The following is a 15,262-nucleotide window of genomic DNA, read 5'->3' as shown; positions in this document are numbered from 1 at the left end:
GAAGTATTATCTATGAAGTCAGCAATGACAGAGGTTACCATTCATCAGGTGCTGCAGATCATTAGCCACTTTGAAATGCCAGAAATGCTTGCTTCTGATAACGGCACTCAATTCATTTCACAGCTGTTTGCTGCATTCTGCCAGAACAGCATAATTATCGACACCCGCTCACCTCCAAACCATCCACAGTCCAACGACCAAGCAGAGTGTTTGTGGATAATCTCAAACAGTTGCTTCAGAAATCTGGGTGGGGGGGGGGGAGAACATCGGCCCAGATTATTTCCTGATGCCACATCCAGGCCTTAAGGCAAGTATCCTGCTAACGCACTTTTGGAAAGAAAACTGCACAGTGTTGGATGCAATACTGCCACATTTGAGACAGCAGATGGACAGGTGCACAAAGCAGTCACACAAACCTTGGTCGATGGGTGAAGTCATTCGAGCCCTGAGGTGCAATGTGGGCCAGACAGTATCGCAATGGGCAAGACCCCTAGGTACCAAGTCAGATTGTCAAAGGAATGGGGAAAGTGCTCTACGAAGTTATCAAAGACAGTCATCACTGGCATCGTCACATCAACTAGTTGCAACTACATGCTCCCAAAGGCACAACAAGTTGGTCAAGCAGATCATTAAACACAAGAGCTGGACCTTCATCTCCTCCTGGAAAGGTTCGATTTACACTGACCAAACCAACCACCAGCACAAGCACAGCCGCAAGCAAAATCGCGACAAGAAAGTGACTGCAGGCTGCCACTAAGAGACTGATGACCAGCATAATAAGCTAGTTGTTCCATTCCATATTAACCCTTGCCCCAAATCCTACAGGTAATCATCTTCAACAGGGAGGTGTTACAGCAAGCTGAAACAACCAATGCCTATTGGTCAGCTGACAATCATTCCCAGGCTGACTATCACTGATTGGACGTTGTGCCTATCAACGTCTTGAATGTTCTTGGGTACTTAAATAGTCATACTTGGACTATACTGTGGAGTCTTGAGATTTTTGTAGTTGTGTGGTTTTACTGAATAAAGATTTATTTTAGTTCTGGCTTTGTTCTATCTCCTGGCTTTGAGTCTCATCAGAAGTCATAGACATGCGAGCACAACAGCTTCAAAATAATGCCTTTATGAAACAGATAGGAAGAAAGAGGTTTATTAACAAGTACTTACCACAGACAATTCTTGGGCATACACTTAACCATTTCTATCAAGTCTAATCTTACAAAAGAACTTACTTTGTATGTCCACTGTACTGTCTAAGTGCTGCACGCCCATCAACATCAAAAAGACGAACAATCCCATCTTCACAGCCTGCTAGAAGCAGCTTTCCATCGTCTCTGTATGTGCCACAGTACGCCGTATCATTAAATCGAGAGAATGTTTTTATTGGCTCTTGAGAATACCGCCCATATATGTGGATCTGGACAAAAGAATGTAGACTTCCACTAATTTACAAGTCTATCATGCTAAATAAACAAACTATTAAAGAGTATAAACAATGCATGGTTACTCAAGTTTCCAAAGTGTTTTTCTTATTTATATTATATACAGTAGACTCCAGTTAATTGGGCCATTGGTTAATTGGGGCAGCTGCTTATTTGGGACAACTCTTAAAGAAAAACAAATTGAGAAAATAGCCAGTATTCCCTTCATTTATTTGGGACACTATTTCACTTAACTAGGGCAGGACACATGCATAACATTTTCTAACTAGCGTCAGTCACGTGCAAGTTAAATAACGTCAGTTACGGGGGTGTTTGTGTTCAAAAAGTAGTGATTTTTGTTACTAAAAGTTGGTGAGAAATAAGCAGCAAGACAATTCAAAACAGTTTTCAAGCGTTTAGACTTGGAGGTGCCAGAAACAGTTGGGAGTGAAAATGAAATGGTTTCACTACAAGAAGTCAGGAACTATGAAGAATTTGAAAGTATTGACAAATCCTGAATGTTACCTTGGATCCCCAACAGATACTCGGCTCTCAACCGTGGCTCCAAGTAGCAGTTTGCATGTAACAGCTGCAACACAGCAGTATTGTACACTGCTTCAACAGGCAGGCTAAACCAGATGCGGATAGCTAGCAGATTTCATATCCCAGTGAGGTAGGCACATGCCTATCCTAGTATGCAAAGTCAGCTCTGGCGGACTGGGCGGATGAAATCTATAGTGAGCCAGGAAGGCAGTTCCGCAAAACTCCGTGCAGAGCCAAGGGCATGATGAGGCACAGAAATAATGGTCATTCACTGCAACCAGGGAAGACCCCAGTTGTAATGTCTACTCACACCACTTGATCCCGACTCCCAAGTTCAAAATAGTGGAATTGCCCCAGTGCAATGGCTTTTCCGTTTTAAAAAATCTCCCACACAGGTTTTCTGTCAGTGTTGGATACAACAGACAACCACCATTAGTATTAGTAGTGTTCTAATTTGTTTCATATTTCATTTAAATGCATAATTTGTTACTCGGATAAATGGTAGTCATCTTTTTTAGATCTTTTTACTGTTTCCATAAAACTTCAACTAATTGGGGCAGCCACTAAACCGGGCCAAAATGTACTGGTCCCAATGTGACACACATCAAAGTTGCTGGTGAACGCAGCAGGCCAGGCAGCATCTGTAGGAAGAGGTGCAGTCGACGTTTCAGGCCGAGACCCTTCGTCAGGACTAACTGAAGGAAGAGTGAGTAAGGGATTTGAAAGTTGGAGGGGGAGGGGGAGATCCAAAATGATAGGAGAAGACAGGAGGGGGAGGGATAGAGCCAAGAGCTGGACAGGTGATAGGCAAAAGGGGATACAAGAGGATCATGGGACAGGAGGTCTGGGAAGAAAGACGGGGGGGGGGGTGGGTAGGTCCCAATGTGTCCCGATTAACCAGATCCATTGTATATTGAACTTAGCATCAACTAACCCTTCACAAAATTCTAAGTAATTCTGAAAAGGCATTGATATTTAAGATATCATTAAACATTTGGCCTCTTTATTGGATTTAATTCATTTTCTACCAATTTTATATATGCAAGAAAATATTCAACCAACAAGTGCTCTTTCATCATCAGGTTTGGATAAAAGTGGTAGCTATCCCACAAGTCAGGGGTCTGTGAATTCAAACACTGGTTTGAAGACCTAAGCACACAATCCACACTAACACTCCACAACACAAATCAGGCAATTGCCCAACAGGTGTCTGTCACCCACAGCATTTTTCGAAGAACAGGAAGTGCTTCATGTTTTCCAACCAATTCTCAACCCTCTATATAGGTAACCTCTAGAAGATAGATAGTCACATACAAACTTATTTGTGTTTCTGAGACTGCTGCAACAATCTGCCAGTTGTTTGTAGTTGCAGAGTCATAAATAAGAGGACATAGTTACAGACTCAGGGGCCAATTTAAAACTGAGCAGTGCAGAAATTTCTTCTCTTAAAGAGTTGTGAATCTCTGTAACACTTTGACCCAGAGGCTGATGAAGGGCAGATCATTAGATATATTTGAAGTGCAGATATACCAATATTTGGAAGATTGAGGAATTGGGACGGGCACAGAAGAATTGAGACCAGCACAGATGAGTCCTGGTCATAATGAATAGCAGGACATGTTTGCATTAAGAGCATTGTGAAGGGCCAGGCTGCATACTCCTCTCATATTTTCTTGTGATCTTATGCCATGGTCCTCTAAAGTGCAGAAAGTGACTACAAAGGTCTGCTATGACAGTACGTAAATTTATTTATATTCTTTCTTTCCAAAAATGTACAATTTAATGATTTACAATCTCAATGGCACAACAAATGGTCAAATAAACCAAACTCCTAAAGGAATATCCAGGAAAACACATTAATACAAAGTAGACATAACAATTCTGACCAACTATTTTCCTTAAAACATTTCTATACTGCAAGACCATTAACATCTTCTACTCTTGCCTTCATAATCTTATTTAGTCTTTAAATAATATTAATCTAGAATTCCTGTTGTTTGCGTTTAAATTCACTACTGCGAAGCCTCTTCCGGTGATGCCTACACCGAAGAAGTTTAGATCCTCTCTTCGACGGGAGTTCAGTGAAACCATCTCTCACTGCTCCACATCTGTAATTTCTTCGGCCCTTCAACTTTTCGACCACACTTTGAGCTCTCGGCTCTATCCCTCCCCCTCCTGTCTTCTCCTATCATTTTGCATCTCCCCCTCCCCCTCCAGCTTTCAAATCCCTTACTCACTCTTCCTTCAGTTAGTCCTGACGAAGGGTCTCGGCCTGAAACGTTGACTGCGCCTCTTCCTATAGATGCTGCTTGGCCTGCTGCGTTCACCAGCAACTTTGATGTGTGTTGCTTGAATCTTAAATACTATTTATTTTTTACTTAGAGATACAGTCAAGCAACTGCTAAATATGTTTTTAAAACCAGAACAAGGGTTCTAAATGTTGAAACGCAACTGCAAATCTCAAGGAACAACACTGATTGTAAGGTTTCTGATTTAGAGTTTTCTTGGATATCATTCAAACAGATTAGCACCTTAACAATATAGTGAAGGTAATTATGACTTTTTAGTTAAATTATGACTATGGGCCAAATCAAATTAAAAGCTGACAAACTGATTGATGTGCTGAGAGGATAACCTTACAGGAAATACTTACAAGAAACACAGAACGGCATCACCAAATTCATGTTGTCTTCTGGTTAAAATGATGACTTTTATTGTTAGGGATTGGAGCACACCAATAATCAGGTCCTGAGCAACCCTACAAAACTTCTTTTTCTTGGGGCATAGGCCACAATAGCAGGACGCCAGAGCCCTCTGTCCTGGGCCGATAGAAGGTTGGTAGGCCCTGTGGATCCTGCTTTCACCATACGACTTCAGACTTCATCCTTCCTCTCCCAGGAATGAGGTCGTAGGAACTTCTGTTGGTGTTTCTGTAGCTCTTTTTTTATATAATAATGGGATGGGGTTGCTAGCCCCATACCCAACCGTCCTCCTTCACAGCCAGGGTTGGGACCATCCATGGCAAGATTTACCATTCAAAACTGGTGGTAACAATTTATGCAATTTCCTTATTTGAAAAATATTTGACTTGCCTTGAAGGTGCCTTAATTCGAAGGGGGAACTGACTCCTAATGAAACACTTGGCAAATAAATCACTACTCCATAACTTAAAAGAATCAGAGAAAATTTGAAAGATTCTGAGGTACTTGACAGGGTAGAAAATGCAATAATCTTTCTCCTTTTAAGGGCAGTTAGAACTAAGTGGCTTAATACAGGATGAAGGATTGCCTGTTTAAGACAAATTAGAGGTATTTCTTCTTTCAATTATGACCGCATTAAATGGCAGAAAAGGTTCAAAGGACTACACAGGTTTCTAGTTGCTTTCCCCACACATTAAATATACTCATACTGGACTCACCCTTGTAGAGGCAGTTACTGCATAGTTGTAGGGAGCAACTGAAGAAATATCTACGTTTGTCACAGCACCAAACTCTTTGATCTGAACTGGAGCCTGAAACAAGGAAAAGGCAAGGATAAACTAATCGGTATTTTCCTCAAATGCTCTTTCACAAACAAATGATGTGGCTTCAGATGAGTTCCTCAACATAATACTTCGAACTTCTTAAAATTCAGTAATATGGACAGTGACTACCAATTTCTAGTTAAATATGTATAAGAATAATTTGCAAAGAGGGTTCAATGTAATTCTACTAACTATATATTCGGCAATAAGCAGCTCAAAATTCAGAAGTGTGCAAAAGTGGCAACTTTTTAATATTTCTTGGTGTTATAGCTAAATGCTCCTGTTGTAATTAAAAGCATTCTGATTATCATATACATTACAGTGGCATTTGATAATCAGCCAAGTGAATTAAGGATGCAGGCATTCTCCCTTCTAATTTACAAATTAGTGAACGTTAATATTTCTGCCAACAAATAATAAAATATGCTCACATGTAATAAATCTGCTCTTTGACGAGCACCGAAAGGTTATTTATCATGATCCTACCTTATATTTTTTCCAGTAAACTGTGTCTCGTGTGACAGCTTCACCAAGTTTTGGGTACTTCTGGATTACAGTTGGTTTGTACGAAGTCATTGCTTTTCAATTGATATTCCAATACCACCCTTTCTCATGCACCTGTACAGGATCAAAAACTGAAATACAACATAATAGCTACTGTTCATCCCTTCAGCAATAAAACATAGAAACATTTATTACTTGAAAATAAAATCAAGTATACCTCATGGGAAACTAAAATGCTCACTGCCCACAATTGACTCATATATGATATCTTATCAGATATGCAACTCAAGAAAGAAAATCAGATGTACTAAATTGATGGAGAAAATGTTTGCTTGGTTATTCATGCCAGTGCTGTATTCTCAAAAGACTTGAAACCACGAATGGGCTTCCTTTCCCTATAATAAACTATTCTAAAGCTGCTCAGATGTCTGCACCAATTATTTCAATTGAATTTCTCATCATAGCCATCTGTGCCATGTTTCAACTGCTTTCTTAAACACGTAATAAATATTGTGAGGAAACTGCCTCCATCATCCGCTCAGTGAAATAATCCTTTCTTGAACGCCCTGTCATTTTCCTACCCCTTATTTTAATCCTATGCCCTTTGATCATGGAAATATCCAATAGGAAATATCGATCGGCTAACCAACAACCTTCTCCAATCCAAGGAAAAACAAATCCAATTTATCCAATCCCATCTCATGCCCTGTAAACAAAAAATAGTTGTGGGGTCCGTTCTGGATTAGCTCAGGGTATTCGTATATGTATTCGCAAACAAAGGAGACAACGCACGTGTTCAAGGCACAAGAAAACACTTTATTCAAACTAGGACATGTGCAATACAAAAGGAAAAACAAATCTCTATAGCAGTAAGTAGTAGAGGTACACAAGTCAAAATAATACTTATTCTTTAAATGAGCTGATGTGTGGAATGATGCACCCTCTCCTCTCTCTCTCTCTCTCCAACTCAATGTACTGTTCTTTATCTTAGCACAAGCCACCAGCCGTGACCTTGCATAGGACAAAACTCTCTTCTACTTGCACCAAGGCGCCCCTTTTATACCCTTCAAAACCCCTTACGCTGGTTCTTTTCCATGCATTTGGTACCAGCACCTGCACAATGGCCTTGCCTTCCTGTGAAAAACATGTTTCACTGTCATGTCTCGAGACTCGTACTCCCGTAACTTTCTCAAAACATTGCTGTGGATAGTTCTCTTGTACTTTCTCAAGACAATCCCTCTCCAAACTAACAGCACTTTGCCTTACAGACTTCCATTTTAGGAAACAATAATTCCTAACGATAATAACTCATATTTGTGCACATGCGCCGGTCGTGCATGCAAAAAAATACAAAAAATAATGTAAGTTACAAGTAAGAAGAAAGTAAGAATAGATCGTACAGCCGTTCCGATCTATTCTTACTTTCTACTTCTTACTTGTAACTTACATTATTTTTTGTATTTTTTTTCTCACGGTAACACGTTGCAGCTGCACCCTCTCTAACATGCTGGTAGAGAGAGTTTTATTTGGGTTTTTTTTAGCGCTGGAAATAGTTACATCCCGACACGCGGGACAGAAGCAAGGTCACATTGTTCATTCCAGGGACCAGCTAATGCCGGCCGGTTTAGCTAACAGAGCGACGGACACCCCTGCTGAAATCCGGAGGAAAACACACAGAGGATGCAGAGGGGGATCACAAAGTCGAGGGAAGAGGACTGGGTCGAGACAACAGAGACTTATGGAGAAGAGGAGTTTGCTGGGTAATTCTGTTCCGGCTGACCGGAAGTGCACTGAGGGCAGTAAGCGTAAAGGAGTTGGGTGCTTACTGATCTGGTTGACAACAGATGGTGCAATCCGGGGCATATTACGATTGCGGTACGTGTTTGTAGACCGAATATTGAACTTTTTACTGTTGGACTTCGGCCACATTCCACCGTGATACAACACCTGGCGGCACGGGAGGTCGTTCCTGCCTGTGGCCATCGAATGTGCAGCTCCTCCCATGGAGGGTCAGACACCCTGAGCCAATAGACTGGTCCTGGACTTATTTTCCATCTGGCATAGTTTGCATTTTGTTGTTTGATTGTTTTGTGGTTTTTGTATTGTTATATTTACGCTTTATTCTTGGTTGGTGTGGCTGTAACGAAACAAACTTTCCCTCGGGATTAATAAAGTATATCTATCTATAATTCCATCTATCATTGTGATAACACAAACGGTGTATCTAATGACCCTCTCCCCATGCTGAGGTGCAAAGAATGACAGTGGAAGAGAGAGAATGATGGACATTAGGGGCACGACGGTTGATTTGGAGTGGCCCAATCTCTCCCTCCCCCCAACATCTTGTGTAGTGTTGGGGCCAGGGTCCTCGATCAGTCAGTAATGAAGCCTCTCCATCATGGAGACCCGAGGCCTTACTTAACTCTTATTTTGTAGTGGAGAGTATGGAACAGACAAAAGGCCAATGCTTTACTGGACACAGGTGCTAAGTATTTGATTATGAGCGGAAATCTTGACTGGCATCAGGGGCCTCTGGTGCAAATGGAGGGTTAAGGAGGAAATATACTAAAAGAACAGGAAACAACAATCTGATTGGCTACTGGGGAGGGGCCACCGATGGGAGCCCGAGTATTGATAGTTGTGTTACATGAAAATATATTTGGAATAAATCTGCTGCAGAGACAGACAGTGCAGGGAAAGTTCACGTTTGGCATTTTAAAAGCAACTGTTTTCGTGGGGCTCACGAAGTGGAAGCCTCTTACAATACCGCTCTCAAGTTTCATGGTTTGTGTGAAACAGTACCGACAGGGGGGGGGACACAGAGGTCTGAGACTCCATAGCAGAGCTATAAAAACAAGGTGTGGTCAGATATGCAACACGAGTTTACAGTCCTGTCTGGCCAGTAAAGCAGAATTCCCAACCTGGTTCCACGGACCTCTAGTTAATGGTGGGGGCCCATGGCATAAAAAAAAAAGTTGGGAGCCCCTGCAGTAAAGAAATCAGACAGCAGCTGGAGGATGAAAGTTGATTACTGCCAGTTAAAGAAACATGCCCGTTGTTAACTGTGCTGTCCCGGACATAGTGACTTAGTGGAAAGAATGTCACTGGGAGACGAGAAATGGTGCGCTAGAATAGATCTGGTCAACACATTCTTTTCCATTCCCATATCATCAGACTCACAGAATCAATTTGACTCCATGAGGAGGCAGACAGTACATTTTTACCAGATTGCCTCAGGGATAAGTGCATAGCCCTACCTTTTGTCATGGACTGATGGTGCAAGGCCTCAATGCATGTACTCTGCTGCCTGATATACAGGTGATGCCCTTTATCGATGACATCATGCTGACAGGATCCACTGAGGAAGGGGCAGCTGAAGCCTGGCATACTGGTAAGCCATGTGAGGGACCAAGAATGGGTGGTGAATCCACAGAAAACACACAGGCTGAGCCAGACTGTCCAGTTACTGGGTATCCAATGGGTGTCAGGACATTAAATAACCCCAAAGTATAGAATAAGATAACTGAAATGTCTACCACCACTAATAAGCAAGAGCCCCAAAGGTTCATGGGGCTATTGGGCTACCAGAGGCAGTACATACCACACCAAACTGTCCTGTTATGATATAAAGCAGTTAGGAAGAAAGTAGCTTCTGTAAATGGAACCAGAGCAGTAACAGGCATACAAGCCTGCTAAGGAAGCAATGGCTCAGGCCCTGCCTATGGCTCCTCATCTGCCCAGACTGTCTTTTGAGCTACAAAGGTATCCATACATCAGAAAACTGCTGTATGGAGATAATGGCAAAGACAGAATGGGTTGAACACTCCCCCAGAGGTTTGGTCCAGACACAGCTGAACGATACACATCCTTTGAAAGACAGCTGCGAGCCTGTACTGGGTATTGGTGGATATGGAGGCCTCCACAGAGGGAAGCAAGGTAATCACGAGACCCGGCCTCCCCATTGTGATGTGGGTGCTCTGAGAGCTCCACTAACAGAGTGAGGAGGGTGCAGCAAGCCTCTATTGTGAAACAGAACCGGTACATCACAGGACAGGCAAATAAGGGCTCGCAGACATTCAGCAAATCACACAAAAGTGTAGCCCACATGCCTGTGGACAGGAACAGGACTGAAACTGCCAAACCCCCCCATTCCAGTGCCTCTCTCTCCTGTTACTGGGGGATGTACCACACAAAACAGTTGTGTAAAGCAGACAAAACGGCACGCCTGTTTTATGGACAGAACTGATCACTGGAAAGCCGGTGTCCAGGGGTGGGGAGCTGCTACACTGAACTCAGTCACGAGCGCAGTTCTGCCACAGCAGGGCGAGGGCAGTCCCAGCCAGCCAGCTGAACTGGCAGCAGTCAGCTTCCCAGTGCAGCAAGAAACAAGTCAGCTGCAAACACATACACCAGACTCATGGGCAGTTATGAATAGAATGGCAGTGTGGATGACAGGGTGGCAACAGCAAAGCTGGCAGATACAGGGAAAGTCTTTTGCGAAAAGATCTGGAAAGTGGATAACAAATGAATATCAGTTTTTCCATTGAGACGCTCACCAGAAAGATGCCTCTCTATCCCCCGCCTTCAATAATAAACTCCTCCACGACCTGGATCAACATGCTGCCTTTCGTGTGGAGGTCTGCGTGCTTTAAGGACTCCACCAGGTGATGCCAACTCAGGGCCACCTATGTTGGAACGGCTGTGGACGAGATGCCAGATAAAGATTGATCCAACTCACGTCTGCCCCTCCCGGGCTACACTTTGCCATATGAAACAACAAATAATAAAGTGGACCAGTTAATCTGCGTGTGTCAGGTCAACAACCCTGAATTTTGTGCGATGGGACAATGGGCACATTATTTGGCTGGTCATTTGGGAGTGGATGGCACAATGGAATGGGCAAGACAACCAGGTACATAACACCAGTACACATGGCAAAAGTTATTACTGCATGTGATATTTATCAGCAGATCAAAAGAAGAGCACCCAGAGAAGCTGACTGCCCACATTAAAAGGGCAACTGGTCCAGCCCAGGTATGGCAGGTTGATTACATCGGATCCCTGCCACAGCAGCAACAATTTAAATATTTACCATGGTTGATTCCTATTTGCACCAAAGGGATTGCAGCAGGTAATTAGTTGCTACGGGGACCTTCAAGAAATACAGCCAGATAATAGGTGAAACTGTGAAAGACTGGGCTACCAGTAGAGGAATTCACTGGGTATACCACATACCCTATCACCCTCAAGCATCAGGGCTAATCGAAAGAATGAAAGCACTTTTAAAGCAACAGATTTGTTTATTGACACCAACTCACACCTTACAGGGGTGGCTGACTGCACTATGCCAACACGAGGAAATCTGCAGGTGCTGAAATTTCAAGCAACACACATAAAAATTGCTGGTGAACGCAGCAGGCCAGGCAGCATCTATAGGAAGAGGTAGTCGATGTTTCGGGCCGAGACCCTTCGTCAGGACTAACTGAAAGTACAGCTAGTAAGAGATTTGAAAGTGGGAGGGGGAGATCTGAAATGATAGGAGAAGACAGGAGGGGGAGGGATGGAGCCAAGAGCTGGACAGTTGATTGGCAAAAGGGATATGAGAGGATCATGGGACGGGAGGCCTAGGGAGAAAGAAAGGGGGAGGAAGGGAAGCCCAGAGGATGGGCAATAACGGATGGGGTACGAGGGGGAGGTGGGGCATTAATGAAAGTTAGAGAAGTCAGTGTTCATGCCATCAGGTTGGAGGCTACCCAGGTGGAATATGTGTTGTTCCTCCAACCTGAGTGTGGTTTCATCTTTACAGTAGAGGAGGCCGTGGATAGACATATCAGAAAGGGAATGGGACGTGGAATTAAAATGTGTGGCCACTGGGAGATCCTGCTTTCTCTGGCGGACAGAGCGTCGGTGTTCAGCGAAACGGTCTCCCAGTTTGCGTCAGGTCTCGCCAATATATATAAGGCCACATCAGGAGCACCGGACGCAGTATATCACCCCAGCCGACTCACAGGTGAGGTGTCGCCTCACCTGCAAGGACTGTCTGGGGCCCTGAATGTTAGTGAGGGAGGAAGTGTAAGGGCATATGTAGCACTTGTTCCGCTTACAAGGATACGTGCCAGGAGGGAGATCAGTGGGAAGGGATGGGGGTGGGGGGCGAACGGACAAGGGAGTCGTGTAGGGACCGATCCCTGCGGAAAGTTTCTGCGGGGACGATCCCTTCGTCCCTCTGCCCCCCCCCCGCTTTCTGCCCATTCCATGTCCCATTCCCATTCTGATATATCTATCCACAGCCTCCTCTACTGTAAAGATGAAGCCACACTCAGGTTGGAGGAACAACACCTCATATTCCGTCTGGGGTCTGGGTAGCCTCCAACCTGATGGCATGAACATTGACTTCTCAAACTTCCGCTAATGCCCCACCTCCCCCTCATACCCCATCCGTTATTACCCATTCTCTGGGCTTCCCCCTCCCCCTTTCTTTCTCCCTAGGCCTCCCGTCCCATGATCCTCTCATATCCCTTTTGCCAATCACCTGTCCAGCTCTTGGCTCCATCCCTCCCCCTCCCGTCTTCTCCTATCATTTTGGATCTCCCCCTCCCTCTCTCACTTTCAAATCTCTTACTCGCTCTTCTTTCAGTTAGTCTTGACGAAGGGTCTCGGCCCGAAACATCAACTGTACCTCTTCCTATAGATGTTGCCTGGCCTGCTGCGTCCACCAGCAACTATTATGTGTGTTGCACTATGCCAAGCCTTCTACAATCTTAAACAACAGACCTTTACCCCAAGTATCACCAATGAACAGGGTGATCAACTGCAGCCGAGAACCAGAGGAGGAAACAGGCACTGAAGAAACAGCTCCCACAGTAGGGGGAAAGTACAGGTGCACATTCCAAATTCTCCGGTTTGCAAGGAGGAGATTGTAGGAAATGTATACAGTAACACTTACCCAGAACACTCCATCCCAGCCTATGTCCTGGTGAATCTCCTCTCACCTTTCCACTATCATCACATTCTTCTCACAAAGCAACAACCAGAACAGAACACAATATTCAAGCAGCGGTTTAACTATGATTTGTGTAGTTGCATCATCACCTCTCAGTTCTTGTCCCTCCTTAATTGCCTCAGCTCCTGCCTCCAAGGATCCTTAGACCAAGTCATTCAATATTTGCTAGCACACACTGTGTCATAAACTAGTCTTATCTGTCCTTTTAAAATATATTATCTCAATTTCTTCTGAATTAAACTGTATCTGGCATTTTCTGCTCATCTTATTAACTACAGTCATTTTGTCACAGCACAGAAGCAGGTTCTTAGGCCCATCATGAGCACATCAACCATTAAATACCTATTTATACCATTTCAATTTACTAGAACCTGGTCCACAGCCTACTGTCTTGATCCTTAAATGTTGTGAGAGTAATTACCACCATCAGCTTCTCAGACAGTGCACTCTAGACTGCAACCATAAATGGCAAAGCTTCTTCCTCAGATCCCCTTTAAACCTCCTAGTCCTCATTTAAACTTATGTGATCGGTTTCAAAGCATCTCTGCCATGGGAAAATGTTTCCTGCTATCCATCCTACCTATGCCTCAATTTTAAAAGCTCACCTCACTCCCCTGGCACTTTTTAGCTCTTGGACCAGTCTCCCACGTGAGAGTTATTTTCAAAGCCCTCAGTGACACACTTCATCTCAAATTTTAAATTAAATTAATTACACAGGATCCCCCTTTAACAAAGCTATACTGACTATCCCTGATCAACACCTGCCAACCTAAAGCAGTTATCTCCTGTTCCCAGATCTTTTTTTCAGTCATTTTCCCAAGGATATATCTTCTATTTTGAATTACCCTATCTACAGCATAATTAAAATTATGCTTTATTATTGCCATATCCTTCTTATAAAAGCAGTTATTTCCTGATTCACCTTCTGCTCTGAAACAGAGCTCCTGTCAAGTTATATCAACATACTTAACACCAATGATTTCTCCCTTTTACTGTTTATTATTTATAAGCCAAACTACATCACGAGCTCCTGAAGCAATATCATTCCTCACCTCTAGAGTAATCGCATCCTTTGTTAACAGCTACTTCCCGTCTGCTTTCTGCAAACCCTTCCAAAATATTTGTGAATATTCAGTTCGTACGACTGGTCACCTTACAATCTGTAACGGCTCTCAAACCACATCATTTAGTTCTATTAATGCATTCTATTGGTGGTATAAAACTCGTACTGTTACACGTACTTTCCGTTACTAATTAAGTTTGAGGGGGTGAGATCCTGGGGGGAAGAAACAGAACACGTTGGAAATACTCAGCCGGTCAGGAAAAAAACTCCAGCAACTCTGAAATGTCTCCGACCTGAAACGCTTCTCTTCCCAGGGAGCGCACACAGAATGCCGGTGGTACGCAGCAGGCCAGGCAGCATCCACAGGAGCATCCGCAAATGTTCTCGTGTTTGCGTTTGATCTTCCCAGGGAGGCTGCCCGACATGCCGAGTGTTTCCACCCATTCCCTTTTTATTTTGGACTTCCAGCAGCCTTGATTCTCTTTGAGCTGTAAAGACTGAGTAAGCAAAACTGAAAAGGTCAGCAATCCACTTACCTCGCAGGCACACAGCGGTGTCAGCACCTTCCCTCAGCAACCATGCGACCGACCCAGGCGTCACTTCCGCTTCTCGATCAACTTTATTAACACCAACTGCACGCAGAAACAGCATTTGTGTTTCCTTTTAAGACCGGAGTGTGACATCCATCCATCCAAATACAGTCTGTCCCAACTGAGAATCGAAACCGGGGTAGTTTCCCCGCTGGAATATAAAATGTAATATGCCCTAGAGAATTAAAGCCTTGCTTACAACCACAAACCGGCGATTATTTATCACAACACACGCAAGGTGCTAGACTCGGAACTAAGCAGGTCAGGCAGAATCTACGGATCTACGTGTCGGTCTAGAACTGGTCCTGATGAAGGGTCTCGGCCCGACACGTCGACCATTTATTCCCATCAGTCTGACCTACTAAATTCCTCCACAATTAGATTCACAGCGTCTGCAGAATCTCTTCGTTCAAGTTTATTATCATCTGACTGTACATACATACAACCAAACGAAACAACGTTTCACCGGACCACGGTGCACCCATAAAACATATATCACATAAAACAAATATTACCATAAAAAGTTATTAAAATATAATTCAAAATGCCTGTAGTGCATAAACAATCAGTACAGTAAACTGTTTGCTGTTCCAGTGCCGGTAGTGGCAGGGT

General features: G+C 43.6%; 1 protein-coding gene across 4 annotated transcripts in view; it reads right to left on the bottom strand.

The window, feature by feature from the left end:
• utp15 (UTP15 small subunit processome component) overlaps positions 1-15,262 on the bottom strand; it is a 52,348-nt gene that overhangs the window by 36,641 nt on the left and 445 nt on the right. For 2 of the 4 annotated variants that reach the window (XR_010018076.1, XM_063049230.1), the window contains exons 2-5: positions 14,597-14,801; positions 5,977-6,125; positions 5,386-5,478; positions 1,236-1,420 (exon numbers count right to left, since the gene is read on the bottom strand). Coding sequence is in view for 3 of the 4 variants with exons in the window: in XM_063049230.1 (XP_062905300.1) it covers positions 1,236-1,420; positions 5,386-5,478; positions 5,977-6,066 (368 nt within the window). In the remaining variant the exon portion in view is untranslated. Of the gene's footprint in view, positions 1-1,235; positions 1,421-5,385; positions 5,479-5,976; positions 6,126-10,550; positions 11,383-14,596; positions 14,802-15,262 lie in introns of those variants that run through there. The other 2 variants (XM_063049231.1, XM_063049232.1) reach the window with 2 other exon arrangements.

This window comes from Mobula hypostoma, chromosome 5 (genome assembly GCF_963921235.1).
Source record: "Mobula hypostoma chromosome 5, sMobHyp1.1, whole genome shotgun sequence".
Classification (NCBI taxonomy): Eukaryota; Metazoa; Chordata; class Chondrichthyes; order Myliobatiformes; family Myliobatidae; genus Mobula; species Mobula hypostoma.
This window is presented reverse-complemented; position numbering and strand designations above follow the sequence as displayed.